This window comes from Rhizomucor pusillus (assembly GCF_041956525.1).
Source record: "Rhizomucor pusillus strain CBS 183.67 unplaced genomic scaffold VTP01scaffold_5, whole genome shotgun sequence".
NCBI lineage: Eukaryota > Fungi > Mucoromycota > Mucoromycetes > Mucorales > Lichtheimiaceae > Rhizomucor > Rhizomucor pusillus.
In genome coordinates, this window is record NW_027192147.1 from 1,118,070 (window position 1) to 1,132,615 (window position 14,546).

General features: G+C 46.5%; 5 protein-coding genes across 5 annotated transcripts; 2 read left to right on the forward strand and 3 right to left on the reverse strand.

Moving 5' to 3' along the window:
- Positions 1 to 140: 140 nt before the first annotated feature.
- VTP01DRAFT_8592 (uncharacterized protein) lies at positions 141 to 1,539 on the reverse strand (the record flags this gene model as incomplete). The annotated part of the gene is made up of 5 exons (XM_069387730.1): positions 141 to 450; positions 510 to 695; positions 760 to 862; positions 921 to 1,321; positions 1,394 to 1,539. The coding sequence occupies 5 exons, from the start codon at positions 1,537 to 1,539 to the stop codon at positions 141 to 143; spliced, it is 1,146 nt and encodes a 381-aa protein (XP_069241470.1).
- Positions 1,540 to 2,329: 790 nt separating this feature from the next.
- On the forward strand, positions 2,330 to 3,878 carry VTP01DRAFT_8593 (uncharacterized protein; the record flags this gene model as incomplete). Its single annotated transcript, XM_069387731.1, has 2 exons — positions 2,330 to 2,580; positions 2,657 to 3,878. 2 exons carry the CDS (start codon positions 2,330 to 2,332, stop codon positions 3,876 to 3,878), a joined length of 1,473 nt encoding a protein of 490 aa, XP_069241471.1.
- Positions 3,879 to 4,087: 209 nt separating this feature from the next.
- Positions 4,088 to 7,627, reverse strand: VTP01DRAFT_8594 (uncharacterized protein; the record flags this gene model as incomplete). Its single annotated transcript, XM_069387732.1, has 4 exons — positions 4,088 to 6,458; positions 6,523 to 7,024; positions 7,092 to 7,415; positions 7,477 to 7,627. 4 exons carry the CDS (start codon positions 7,625 to 7,627, stop codon positions 4,088 to 4,090), a joined length of 3,348 nt encoding a protein of 1,115 aa, XP_069241472.1.
- A 3,182-nt stretch (positions 7,628 to 10,809) lies between these two features.
- On the forward strand, positions 10,810 to 12,069 carry VTP01DRAFT_8595 (uncharacterized protein; the record flags this gene model as incomplete). Its single annotated transcript, XM_069387733.1, has 4 exons — positions 10,810 to 10,825; positions 10,885 to 11,764; positions 11,830 to 11,882; positions 11,963 to 12,069. The coding sequence occupies 4 exons, from the start codon at positions 10,810 to 10,812 to the stop codon at positions 12,067 to 12,069; spliced, it is 1,056 nt and encodes a 351-aa protein (XP_069241473.1).
- Positions 12,070 to 12,111: 42 nt separating this feature from the next.
- VTP01DRAFT_8596 (uncharacterized protein) lies at positions 12,112 to 13,864 on the reverse strand (the record flags this gene model as incomplete). Its single annotated transcript, XM_069387734.1, has 7 exons — positions 12,112 to 12,183; positions 12,279 to 12,381; positions 12,444 to 12,901; positions 12,957 to 13,280; positions 13,350 to 13,588; positions 13,667 to 13,754; positions 13,826 to 13,864. The coding sequence occupies 7 exons, from the start codon at positions 13,862 to 13,864 to the stop codon at positions 12,112 to 12,114; spliced, it is 1,323 nt and encodes a 440-aa protein (XP_069241474.1).
- Positions 13,865 to 14,546: the final 682 nt, after the last annotated feature.

Consider the following 14,546-nt stretch of genomic DNA (forward strand, 5'->3'; position numbering starts at 1 on the left):
GACGGAATCAGAAACAAGGCAACAAACTTTGGTTTCATGCAGATCGGGCATGCCATTTAAGGTAATCATAAACAACAAACGGTAATGAAAGGGACAAAGGAGTTGGGGGGAATTGTCGAAGGATCTATAGATTAGCACGTTTATTGCGTCTCTGTGGGGAAGCAGATTTGCTTGCCCTTGGCAAAACCCTGTATACCGGCATCTACTGCAAATTTCATGGACTCCTCGTTCCAATCTACTCTAGTCCAACGGGTCTCCTTCAATTGACCCTTGTCCATCAAATCCACCAGATCTTTGAACATTTCATATCGTTCCTCAGCAGGGTGTTCATCCGTCCAGCGAGACATCCAGAAGCCATGGAACGAGATGTTTTTGAAAATAAGCATCGATGCAGGCAGCGACAATGGAGCACGGGCCATGGCGCCATACGTCACATATTGGCCATTGTGACTATAGTAAAGTGTTAAAGCAATATGCAACTGGTAAATATACAGGCCCACCATACTTACCCAAGGTAACGAGCCATTTCAGTGGCACTCTTGCCACCTACACAGTTCAGACCTAGCAGCGGAGGTTTGGAGCCAACAATGCTCTTGATCTTTGAACGAGTCTCAAGCTGACCCAGTTCTTCGTCAGTTACGACGTGAGTAGCACCAAGACCCATAAGTTCGTCTCGCAATTGATCAATTTCTGGTCTAAAATATGCTCCCGTTATTATTCATATAACGTTGAAGATTTATGTAAATAGATAAATCGTACCTGTTGCGGACCACATTGATTGTCTTGAGACCCCATGCTCTGGCAATTTGTATGACAGCTTGACCAACTGCACTGTTGGCGCCATTCTGTATCACGTAATCGCCTTGAATTGCTTGCATAAATATCAAGTGATGAGTTGCTTATGCATATTGAAATCTCACCTGGTTGCAGCTTAACAAAGTCCTTTAGCATTCTGTATGCAGTGCATGGGTTGACAGTTAGAGTTGCTTCCTGGATAAGCGACACGTTCTTTGCCTCTGGCAAACGTTGAAAGTCTTCTGCCGGGCCAGCCGCGTGAGTGCGCCAGGTGCCCAATCCTGCGCGGCCCATAACGACATGGTCGCCGACTTTGAGGGACTTGACGTTCTCTCCTACAGCAATAACTTCTGCCACGCCTTCGTTGCCACCGACAGCGCACTCGAGATCACCGAGTTTTTCGAAAGCCGGTTTCAAAGGATATACACCCTGCACTTGATTGACGTCTGCAGGATTGATAGGCGATGCCAGAAAGCGAACGTGGACTGTGTCAGACGTCAAAGCAGGGAGCGGATAAGAGTGCCACCTGTGTAGTTGTGGCAGTCAGCTTCAGAACTGTTACGAAATGGTGGTTGCATAAAACCAGTTGATCCCTTGCCTTAATACCTCGGAAGGCTTGCCGTACGAAGAGTATACCATAGCATTGACTGTAATGTCCGAGGAAGCCGTTGAATACGCTCTGCGAGCTAGCGAATGGCCATAGACGCGTTGCACCGCATACAATGTACGAAGTTGGAAACCCATTCTTTTCGACGGTGGGAGGAAAGCCGACTGTGTGCGACGCGGATTGCTTGTGGTAGAAAAATGATGCATAAACATTTAAGCGATTACGAAACAAATTCGCAACTCTCGTACACTTTTCCTTTGCAATGTCTATAGACATGTTCGCAGTATCTATGCATCCATTCCGATGGTGTAATAATCTGAATCAATGAGGATCGCCTACTTGTACGGTTTCAAGTTATTTATTATCACGATGAATAGCTCTGAAAGGAACAGCAGTCTTCCGAGGGACTTAACTCTCCCTTAGATATCACATGATGAGAAGTAAACAGACTTTCAAGAATAATTGTAGTAATAGTGGTCGAAGAGCATGTAAAAATGATGTTAGCATGCCAACATTTGAATACGTGTTTTGTGCACGTGTGTGCTACCTGAGATAAGAGTTATCAAATCCATGCAAACAAGTACGGTAGTTTGATCCATACCAGGAAAGTTGCTCCTTATCAATCGAAAATGATGTCAAGCATTGAGAGCAGGGCATTGAATATGGAACATTCAGTTTTAGTATATCAATATTGTTTATCACGAATTGAGAGCAAAAAAAGTAGCCCGTATGGCATTGTCGCTGATTCCAGCCAAAGAACGACGTAATCTAGGATGCTTAGAGAAGGGAGGAAGATCGGCAAGCGATGTGAAACCAGGCGACCCGCAAAAAAGAGAAAAATTGGGTTTGCTTCAAACTTTTCCCTTTACTCACAGCCTTTTTATCCCCCACCTTTGTCAGTTTCTACTCCTTCACCTTCCAAAGCTCATGCAACCTCGAAAGAAGCACGCTGCGCACGATGACTCAGAGTCTCAAAAGCGCAATGTGCGGGCGCCTGAGATGTGCGTAGATTATCTCTCCTACCGTTTTGACGAAATGGATTTGGCAGCTTCTTGGCAGGTCATGACAAAGCAGAAGAAGGACATTGTCAATGGGCTACGTTTAGAGAATGCATCGTGGCGCACTTGGGCCAAGCACAAGAACAACCTCAAGACTGTGAGTCCAGAGACTCTGAACTGGCAAGTATTCTCACATTTCTTTTTGATTGTTTGCTATCTGATGGGAATTTTTTCAGTTGTTAACAAATCGGTTTAGGCTTAAAGACAGCGATGTGACCTGGCTGTACGGTCCGCTGCACACTGTCATCAAGAACATTGAAGAAGAGGATCGTTTTGCCAAACCAAAGTTGTCCAGCACAGAGGATACTCTGAATCTAATGACACCTTCGCCGAACCGACCAGGAGACGCTACACCTCAGCGACCACTCAAATCAGCTTTAAAGAAACTGACAGCTTCCGAGTTGCTGAAGCGATCCGCATCGGAACTACACACACCCGCATTATCGCAAGAAGGTGGCATGTCGATAACGGAAGCAAATAGGCAGTTGAAAGCATTTTCACCATCGGTCATTGCGACACATCGACAGCCGAAATTACGTTTCAACCAGCATGTAGAGCAATGCGTTGCTTTGACCAGCAGCGACGATGATCGGCAAACTACTTCCAGACATCGTGTGGGATTTACCAGATTCTCGGCGGAGTCGGATGAAGAAGATGATGGTCGATACAGCGATGATGAGAACGCGATAGTTATCGATTACGGTAGACCTCGCAACACCATTAGAAAAATCGCTCCAGCACGCTTAAAAACAAGCTCACAATCGGAACAAGAAACGGATGACGTATCTTCTTTGTCTTCGTCGTCGGCATCATCTGTTGCTGGAGGAAGTAGTCCCTATCGCTCGTGGATGGTGAACGAGAGCTGTCCTTCGTCCGACGACGAATCGATACCACGAAAACGACGAGATCAAGATGATGAACACGATGACGAACCACAGGCTATTCAGTGGGTCGGTCAGTCGTGTGTCTACAATGTGCATGCACCATCTGACTACGATGACTATGAATTCGACGACGATGACGATGATGATTGGGATACCGACGAAGAGAACAGGATGCCCTCTCCGCCTATTCCACCACCTGCTCCTACACCAGCATCACCACCGCTGCGTCCGCCACGTGGGCAGCAAGTACCTCCCAAGTCTCCGCCTGTCAGCGGTCCATCCACTGTAGAGGCTGGCGGTGAACCATCCATATCCCGAGTATCTTCCCACCAAAAGATGTTCAGCCGGTCAGCAGTGGCTAGCTCTCAGCTGCAGCAACAACAACAGCGGCAGCAGCGAGCAACAAACAGCAGTGAACCATCTGGAACTAGCCATAACTCATCTGTGTTGGAACACTTTGCACAGTGGGCATCCTCCTATCTTTGGCCAAAGTCATCCTCCTCCTCAACCACATCCAACTCCACTATGCCGTAAAGAAAATTGAAAGAGACACCCAACAACAATTTGCTATTCCCGTACTACATCATTCTTCGTGTCATGATAAATTATCGCATTCATTTGTACCTCTCATCATTCTTATAGAAAAAGAATCTACAAAATCACCATCTCAGATCAAATATATATAAAATTTGCATTTCACGCTATCATCATTCTTTTTTAAAAGTAAATGAAGGTTTTTTCGACTATATCTTTGCAGGAACAAATTCTCCCCAACTTCTCACTTCTGGAGGCAAGTCGCTTGCAATCGCTTTGCACTTTCTCAAGTACGTGTCCGTGAAGAGACGAGCCACCTTGGAATCGTTTAGTAGAGGGATACCAAAGTCGACGGCTGCGCGGCGACAAATGTATCCTTCATCTTCTCGGCTTGTCGGGCGTTCCTTTGCAAGATGCATTACAAAGTCAATGTTGTGCTTGTCAAACAATCGTCTCAATTCGCGCTTATTATCCGCTTTGGAGGCAACGGGTAGAATGGTTGTCTGGATCCCCGCGTGTTTATACAGAAAGTCGGCATCGTCTTTAGTTGGAACGCACAGATGATGTCCAAGCTTGTCGCTGAACGTCTTTGCAATGTAGATATAGTCATCCGGATCCGTGACCGAGTCTCCACCTATGAGAACACCTGCGTTTCGTCGAGGGATTCTAAAGTTCTGCGTTGATTGGATGGCGGCCCAGAACGCCTCGTACTTGTCGCGACCAAAGCAAGCTACTTCACCAGTCGATGCCATCTCAACTCCCAAAAACGGGTCAGCACCTTGCAGACGTGTCCATGAGAATTGCGGGACCTTGATAGCCTGGTACTCGTAATGCGTGCTCATCAGATCAATAGGTTCAGGTACATCTTTGCCGGTGAGCGCACGTGTTGCAACATCGACAAAGTTGATGCCGAGCACTTTGGAGACAAACGGGAATGAGCGAGAAGCTCGCAGGTTGCACTCAATCACTTTGAGAGAACCGTCGTTTTGCTTGATGATTTGCATATTGAAAGGTCCACTTATTTCAAAAGCGGAGGCCACCTTGTTCGTGATATCTTTGAGCCGAGCCATGATATCGGATGAAAGGTCGCGGGGCGGAAGAATTAGGGTCGCATCGCCCGAATGTACGCCAGCGTTCTCCACATGTTCAGAGATAGCGTGTACTAGAGCTTGACCTTTGTAAGCGACAGCATCGACATCGATTTCTTGCGCGTTCTGGATAAATTTTGTAATGACGACAGGGTGAAGAGGAGACACTCCAGCAGCTTGCGTTAAGGATTTTTCAAGCGCTTCCGGCGTGTACGCGACGTTCATAGCTGCACCGGAAAGGACATAGGATGGGCGAACCAACACTGGATAACCGATCTTAGCTGCAAATTCTTGTGCATCTTGCAAACTCGTAAGCTCCTTCCAGGCTGGCTGGTCTACGCCGATTGAATCAAGCATGCGTGAAAACTGGAAGCGGTCCTCGGCTGCATCGATCATTTTTGGTGAGGTGCCTAGAACGTTGACACCGTTGCTGTCAAGTTTCAAGGCGATGTTTTGGGGCAATTGTCCTCCAACACTGACAACAACGCCCTTGGTCCGTTCCTTTTCGGCGATATCCATCACTCTTTCGAAACTGAGTTCTTCAAAGTACAATCTGTCACACTCGTCGAAATCTGTAGACACCGTTTCTGGATTATAGTTGACCATGACAGTCTTCTCCCCAAGCGCTCGCAAACCACGAATGCATGATACACCGCACCAGTCGAACTCGACTGACGATCCAATGCGGTACACGCCAGAGCCAAGCACCATCGTGCCCTGGTCGTCAAAAGCTACATCATCCTCGGATGCATTGTAACTGGTATATAAATAGTTGGTGTGTGCAGGAAACTCGGCGGCAAGTGTGTCAATACGTTTGACGAACGGTGTGATGCCGTACTGTTTGCGCAGCTCGCGGATCTTGAGCTCAGAAGAGCCTGTTAACTTTGCTATCTGAGTATCAGAGAATCCTGTCTTCTTTGCTATCTGCAGCAGCTCTTTAGAAAGAGCCTTGCCATTGTTGTCTGTCGAGGAAGTCTCTGCAAGCGTGTGGTGCACGTTCGCAATATTTTGGAGTTTGTGCAGGAACCATTTATCAATTTTGGAGATTTTGTGGATGTGGTCGACGGTGTACTTGCTGCGAACTTGTTCATCCTGCGAGAGCATGACCTGGCTGATAGCAAAAAGGCGGCGATCGGTCGGGTTGACGAGGACATCATCGACATTGTCAAATTTAAGCTGACTGAGAGTTTCAAAGCCTTGCCAGCTTGGATCGACCTGTCGAATAGCCTTTTGTAAACTCTCTTCCCAGGTACGCCCAATAGCCATGACTTCACCGACGGATTTCATGGACGAACCAATGTGCCGGTCGACATACTGGAATTTGCTCAGGTCCCAGCGTGGGATTTTTGTGACAACATAATCGAGAGATGGTTCGAAGCAGGCTGTGGTAGTCTTGGTCACTGCATTTTGCAAACTGGGCAATGTGTGCCCCAAAGCGATCTTGGCAGCAACGAAAGCAAGAGGGTATCCCGTAGCTTTTGAGGCTAGCGCACTACATAGGATATTCAGTTAGCAATACGTAAAAGTTGTAAAAAACTGGAAACTGAGATATGTACCTGGAGCGACTGAGGCGTGCGTTGACTTCAATGACCTTGTACTCCAAGCTGTTTGGGTTAAGAGCATACTGCACGTTACATTCACCGACGACCCCCAAGTGGCGGATAATCTTGATGGCAGCAGTACGTAACATGTGGTATTCTTCATCACTCAAGGTTTGCGAAGGCGCCACCACGATTGATTCTCCAGTGTGCACGCCGAGAGGATCAAAATTCTCCATGTTGCATACTGTGATGCAGTTATTTTCTGCATCACGTACGACCTCGTATTCTACTTCTTTCCAGCCCTTCATTGACTTTTCAACCAGTAGTTGCGGTGTAAGAGAAAGTGACTTTGTCGCGAGAGATCGCAACTCGGCCTCGTTCTCGGCAAAACCGGAACCGAGTCCTCCAAGCGAAAAGGCAGAGCGAACAATCACTGGGTAACCGATTTCCTTGGCTGCTTCCAATGCTTCGTCGACGGTTTCCACTGCCGTAGACTGAGCTACAGGAATATCAATTTCTGGGATAAACTGAGCGCATTAGTATGTCAATTTTCTGGCGTATTATTTCCCCTTTTGAGATCGTACCCTTCAATGCTTTGACGAACAAGTCTCGATCTTCTGAGGTAATTAATGTTTTGATGGGAGTACCAAGGACTCGAACATCGAGACGATCCAAGACACCCATTCTATCGAGCTGGATGCCGCAATTAAGGGCTGTTTGCCCGCCGAATGTCAAGAGAATACCATCAGGCCGTTCGCGTTCAAGAACGTGAGCTAGATATTCCGGCGTAACAGGCAGGAAATAGACCGAATCAGCCAAGGAGTGCGAAGTCTGAATGGTGGCAATGTTTGGGTTTACAAGCACGGTTTGTACACCCGACTCTTTCAGCGCTTTAATAGCCTGGGAACCTGATAATACCACATTAGTCAAGATGATGACAAGTAGGAAACGCGTACAGTTTTGGTTTACCAGAGTAGTCGAATTCGCCAGCTTGGCCAATACTCAATCCACCAGAGCCGACCACGAGCACTTTGCGCACATCTATAAGCGGGATTTCGCCGAGAATTTCCCGAGAAACCTGAGCGGCGGCCCCGTCCCTGATATTGCTGCTTCGAGACATAGCCGCTGATGTAGAGAACAACGAAGCGCGGCGATGCACTGCTGCCGGAGAATGCAGGCGAATACACGGCTTTACGAGATTTCGAGAACAGAGATGACGGTACATTGTTCACTTGATGAGGATGTTATCAATGTAGGTTTTGTCGAAAGCCAAGAGACCAGAGGTGATAAGGTAGAAGCTAGAGTTCATACAGTTGTCGAGTTGCTTGCTCTGAGACCTTTTTCTTTGTGTAAGAAAAGAATGATAAAAGGATTACGAGTGTGTCCGGTGGAAAGCGTTTTTGTTTGGCATCCCTGACGTCGAGTGACTCATCGCCTAAGTTTGTCATGCTTTGTACCACAATCCCCAAGCACGCTGCTGCATAAATATCAATGATGAATGAACGCCCTTTTGCAACGAAACCTCAAGAAGACGACAATGACGACGATGACGCGTAAATATTCTTGCTTGCACATTTCTTTTAAACTCCTGTACTCCAACATTGCAACATCTTATACGCGTCTCTAAAGGAAGAACAACCCTTTTTATGACCTTGGCAGAAAAGGACAAAGCAAAGCCAGATCAGCCCCGAATAGTACTGGACTTTGTAGAAGCTACGTAATGCATATTTTCATTTTTACAGAGACGTTTTGGTAAACAGTGGTGTAAAATGCGTGGAACAGAACAGGAGAAGCAAAACCGAAGCTGGTCATGATCTGGTATCCAGCTATCCTTTAACCAGAGCTGGACTAATACTTCTACAGAAGACCATTTCATGCTTTCCGAACATGGTTCTTTGGTTTGTACTATCGATGTGGCAATTCACGGTTGAATACCTTCTCTCGTGCGCATTCATTTATCTCCAATATGCCGCAAACTCTAGGAAGCAAATTACTGTTTATTATGTAGATATAATAAGCTTACGCAGCAGCAACAAAATGCAAGTGTGAAAAATAGTTTCATGAAAGCGTGAATAATGAAGAAAGTCGTATAGGAAATGTAGCACAGACCGTTTCTGGACTTGTTGTTCCTTTCCCAATTTGATCCATCTCGACTTTACAAACTTAGAATTGCTTGCCAGCTGAAATTCTCTCTGCTATTGTAGAGTAAATCTGATGGCTGTGGATTGTAAAACTGGCAAAGTATTCGTTGAGCGTGGAGAGCAGTTTTCTGGCCATGCGCATTCAGGAGCGTAGGCATCGCCTGCATAAGAAAATACGGTGTTCTCTAGCATGGATCTTGGACGCTATCTTAGAACCTTTTTTGTTAACTGCTTTGGTGACACTCGGAGTCTCAGTGAAGAGAAACTTGGGCATTTGCGACGAGACTGCTTGAATTCGCCCTGCATCGAATTACCACATTGCAGTCTTTGGACTCGCAGCTATTTACCAGGATGGTGGTGGTGGATATGCATGCCATTTTGGAAAGCACCTGCATCGGCGAGAAGCGAATTATCAGTCGCGGCAAGCGCGTCAATGAGGAATAAAGGAATTATCAATAGTCAGCTCCTGCTACTATTTGCAACCAATGTAAATCATTGTTTGCCTGAGCAGTAGGGGTCAATAAGATCTTCAAAACAACCAAGTATTAATCATTGTTTCTGGAATTTACTGCATACTATACAAGTTCATTTTCTTTGTAACCAAAGGTAATATAGAGATGAAAGTTTCCATACTTGATAAGTGTCACGGAGTGGACATAGGCAGAAGAGATTAACGTTGACTGATGCAGCAAAGGATAACCAGCAATGGAATTTAGCACCCAAAATGCTGGATATATGATTGTAAAATGCACAAGCAAACAAGCAAAAAGTTGCCACACGTGCTGAAGATCGGGCTAGGAGAGAGCTGAAGTCGGGTGGGGGATTGGGATACTGATGCTTTTTCCTGCATTGGGGTTGTAAAATACTAAGTGAAGGCCGTTGCGAGGTAAATAAGGGGTGCTAGAAAAAACTTTGAGGTCGTGTTGTTCTCCTTGATACTTTCTGCATTGGATCCAAGGTCACTGCAACGCAGTGTGACATTGAATGCATCGCTTGCTTGCTACGACCGATGCAATATTTCCTTTGCAATCACATCGGGGAGGGTTATTCGGTTTTCGACTTGACACATTTGAATGCAAAGATAGTGTGAGATCTATATATAATCCCCATTCCTCTTGTGCTTCTGAAAAAGAGAGACGACACCTCTGTTCTTCATCCCCACCCCAACCCTCTCCACTCGTTTTTCCTCTTGTCTTTACCTATCCATTCCCTTCAGCAGTCAGCAAAGCAACAATGTATACATTTCCCTCGCCTCCTTCGTCACCTATTCATCACCACGTCGAAGACGACGACGTTGCGGCTGTAGTTTGCGGTACTTGCGACAAACCTCTTGAAAAAGACTGGTTCTGTATCAACTGTCACCAGCGTTGCACTACATGTTCTCGAATTCTTGGTCAAGACGAGCACTGCACACGGTGCTGGGCATACGATACTCTGCGGAACGTATTTGTTCGCAAACCAGCAGCAGCGTTAAATACACCGCCATCTCCACCGCTGACAATGACCGCTTACTTTCCTTGTAATTCCTTCTAATCTCGCCACAACGTCAGCAGTATCTCTGCCATTTTACTGATATGTAGTATTTTCTTCCTTCCTTTTTTTTCTTCCCTTTAAACATCATCTCGGGAGAAGTACATTCATATTCATGAACGCGCTTTCCACTGCTCCTCCTCCTTATCTTTCAATTATTCTGCTCATATTTTTTTCTTCTTAAATTACATCTCTGTTAATAATACCTGCCGCCTGCTTGGTTGGCTTTCGGACAGGAACATTTTGGGACCATACAGAATATGCCGCAAATATAGTTCTACTTGGGAGGAGGAGGAGGTCGTCGGCTTATTGACCCTTTGCTCATGCCGGTGGTATCCCTCGCTATCCTTAAACACCCCCTTAAAGCGATTTAATTTAAGCAGCAGCCTCGTGTTTCCCTTCTAACAACAGCAACAGCAACAACAGCAGCAGCAGACAAGGCATAAGCAAGAAAGCTTATGCAACTACAATAACTCCCCGAAGGTTTGATGCGCTCCAGGGAGAGAGAAAGAGAGGAGGTCGGTTGGTAAATGCATAGCGGAAGGGGAGCAGCAGGGAATGAAACCCAGTCAATCAGTTCTCGCTTTACCGAACTCACCAATGTCGTTGGATATCGAGTGGTCCAAGCTCGATGAGGAACTGGCTGGGTACGTCCAACAGTTTCTGAACCGGCACTTTAAGAGTATTGGGAAACCAGCATTTATAGGCGACATTGAAGTGATCGCCTTCGATTGGGGCACGGAAGCGCCGCGGATAGAGATCACAGACATTACTGATCCGTTTCCAGAGTTTTATGAACCTGAAGAAGGCGAGGAAGGAGAAGGCGGCGATGCCCGCGGCGACGGCGAAAGAGACGCAGGAGCTGCTGGAACAAGAGGAGTCGTCGTCGTCGACGACCACGATCACGACCAACGCGCCGCCACTGCTGGTGCTGCTGGTGCTGCACCAACTTCAGCGCAGAGCGTACCTGCAGCCAGTCCACCTCCAGAGTCAACGCGGTCAGGGTTTGCGTCGCCTTTCAGCGAGCCTGTAGGTGTCAATCCAGCTAGGCTGTCCCTTAACACGCCCCTGTCACAGCAGCAGCGCTTCAATCTCGTCCACTCTTTCCATCGCTCACCCTTCGTCGCCCCGCAGCATCCTTTCAATCCAAACTATTCGCCTCCGCAGCAGCAATTCTCATATTTCCCTGGGCAGCGATCTATCATATCCACAACAACCGAAGATTGGATTGATGATGAGCAGCAGCAGCAGCAGCCGCCGCCTCCGCCATTGTCTGTAAACGATGCCTCTGGTTCAGTCAAGAGTTCAGGGTCCCATTCGCATCCAGATCCCACTGAGATGGATTTCCAAGTATCCATGCTGATATCGTACAAGGGCGACATGAGCATGACACTCTTGACTGAGCTGCGCATGAATTATCCAAGCATGATGTTCATGAGCTTGCCCATCCAGCTACGTGTCCGGAGTGTAGAGTTTGAGGCGACGGCCGTGGTCGCGTATATCAAGAGTATGGACAGAGTATGCATATCGATGCTGGAGCCTGAGCTGCAAGATGCACACGGTGCACGTGACTCCGGTCTTGAAAGGTAAAATATACATTGCCTCTCTCAAAATGCCAAGCATACTTAATCAGGGCGGTGGCGGAATATAGTCTGCTGAGACATGTGCATATTGAATCGGTTGTTGGTGATAAGCAAAAGCAAGGTATGTCAGTCACTCTTTATTTTTTTTTTTTTTCATGCACGCCCATTCCCATTCCTCTCGTCTCTGACTTTCGACTGCAGTGCTTAAAAATGTTGGCAAAATTGAAAAGTTTGTTGTTGACCAATTGCGGAAAATGCTGGACGATGAACTCGTCTTTCCAAGCTACCAATGCATCCAACTCGACTAGACGTCCCTCCATTCATGGGCTTGTTCTTGCTCTTTATTGTTATTATTGTGATTCCATGATTTTCTTTAGCAGTGCTCTCTTCATAAACTGCTCCCTCGCAAGCGTACGTGTACACTAGATGGATAACACACCGTAATTTTTTAAGTTACCTCCACCGACCTTGTAAATGTATCCCCCTCTCTCACATTCATCTCATATTCCATACATACCTTCATAAATGTTACAAGATCAATTCGTTCGGAATTTAGCGCTTTTCCAAGATAATAAATGGTATCCACAATTGCATTGTCATCAGCTACCAGATCAAACATCCTAGAATATTAAATGGCATCATCAGCAGAAAGGTCTGCTGTAAGTACTATTTTTAGACTTACTGGTTATAGACGACGGTAGTTCCGCACAATGCTTCATCGACAGCAATGTCAGGCATTGCATTGACTGTCTTAATCACCTGGTCAATATCGCTTTCTCTTGACTCGAGTACCCGGATGTTACTCTGCAACCGGTGTACCATATCCTGGAGCGTATACTGTTCCTGTGCGATGCGTGCTTCTCCGTCATTCAGCTGTCGGTTGATAGCCAGTAATTTGTCCATTTCATTTGATACAGCTAGATTGAATGCCTGCATCCGCTCTGCCACTTTCCGGTACACCTTATCCTGTAATTCTCTTTCTGGTCGATGAGGTCGCGCAATGGTGTTTTTGGCAGCGATGGGCGATGAGGTGACTGTCGGTACAGATGCCGATTTTTGCACGGGATGCCCGGTGCTTGTCGTTGCGCTTGGCATAGGAGGCGGTGTCGGTGTGTAACTAGTAGGACTCAGGGCCATGGACTACACCGCTTACCGTCAGCGCCATTATCTTGCATCAATCACCTTTTTATCTTACCGCTAATCCCTGATGGATGTTGTAATATGCTGTTCCATCGCCAGCCCACCGCGGAGTGTCAGATTTCATGCTAGGCGAATAGGTTTGCGATGGCGTTGAAGTCGAGCTAGTGGTCACAGGCGGCGGTGGTGGAGGTGGTGGAGGTGTAGGAGGCGGAGGAGATGTGGTTGATCTGTGTTTGGTGGGTGTATCTATACCGGGCATAGACGACGATGAAACGTGGGATAGCATTGGACTTGCTCCAGTATCGGGTTTGGTATAAACAGGCGGTTCCTGACTAAATACTTGCTGCAAAATTGCCACCAGTTCTAGAAGCGTATGTTTCTAGAGATCACATATCAATCCCACTGCAGCTACTGCGGCTGCCTCCTTCAGGCTAAAAAGCATGCTTACATTGACATCTTCGGTCCATGACGAGCGATATGGATGGTAGCATAATCCGCTCTTATCGACATGCTTTCCTTCTCGAACAAGCATGTTCACGGTCGGCTTGACGTAGGGAATCGGCGGTTCATGCGGATACTCTATGGGGATATAAAACGCGATCGGAATGTTGTAAGGAATAGAGCGATACGTGATAGGTACAGTCCCGTAAAGGCATAGTAACATTTCAGACCGTCCGTCATTGTAAGCTAGCACCAAGCACGTTTGAGTCTAACAACTCTCTCGTCTTCGGCTAAAGCACTGCTCCTGCTGAATAATACACTTACTGTAGTTTTCGACTTTGGGCTTTAACGACGTAAAGTACATTTGGAGCACAGCATCTACGTCCCGAAAGGTGCGATCAGGCTCAGCATACTGTTTTGAAAGAAAAATGCCAAGCTGTGAGAATAAAGGTTTCCGTCACAAAACTGGTGCAGTATACTTGCGTGCTGTAGCACTGTGCGCAGCCAGATTTTCACGTCCATATAAACGATTGGCTAAAGCCCTTATGCAGAAGATCACCAAGACGCCTCGGCAGGGTTTGGAAACCTTCGACTCTGAGTTTCAAGTTCGCACTAAGCATCCATCAGATGGGATATGTACATTGCATTGAAAAGTGGATAACTGCAATGCGTCCCTGGATAATGCAAATCCGCTTTGATTCCATGGACCAAAAGCAGCTCATCTTTTTAATACACTTTGCCAGATTATATGCATAAACCCATCATTTTTTCTTGTCTAGTAACTAGATAAGTGGAAACAGGATCACTATAATTGCAAGGACTGCTCTGCATGGTACCGATAAACATGCGTAGTTCTCTAACTGAGATATATATACCGCCTCCATTTGCAATGATCAAATCGATAAAGTTAATACGCATTGAAGCTACTACATGTAAAGCGTTGCATATGTGTTGAAAGCTGCTACGAGCTTAACATCACAGCGCTTTTTCTGCTACCCATAACTGCCTTCTGCTGATCTAGCCCGGAAAAGTAGTCAGCATTTTGAAACATCACAGGGCACAAGAGAGATTCTCGGCTGAGACAGTGAAGGGATGAAAGAAGAAGACGAGTGGAAGGCAATCCAGAAGCATACTAGGAACACCTACGAAAAGGTCAGATCAGACTGGGATTACCTGCAGAGCCACGTGATTGAGATCTCAAATG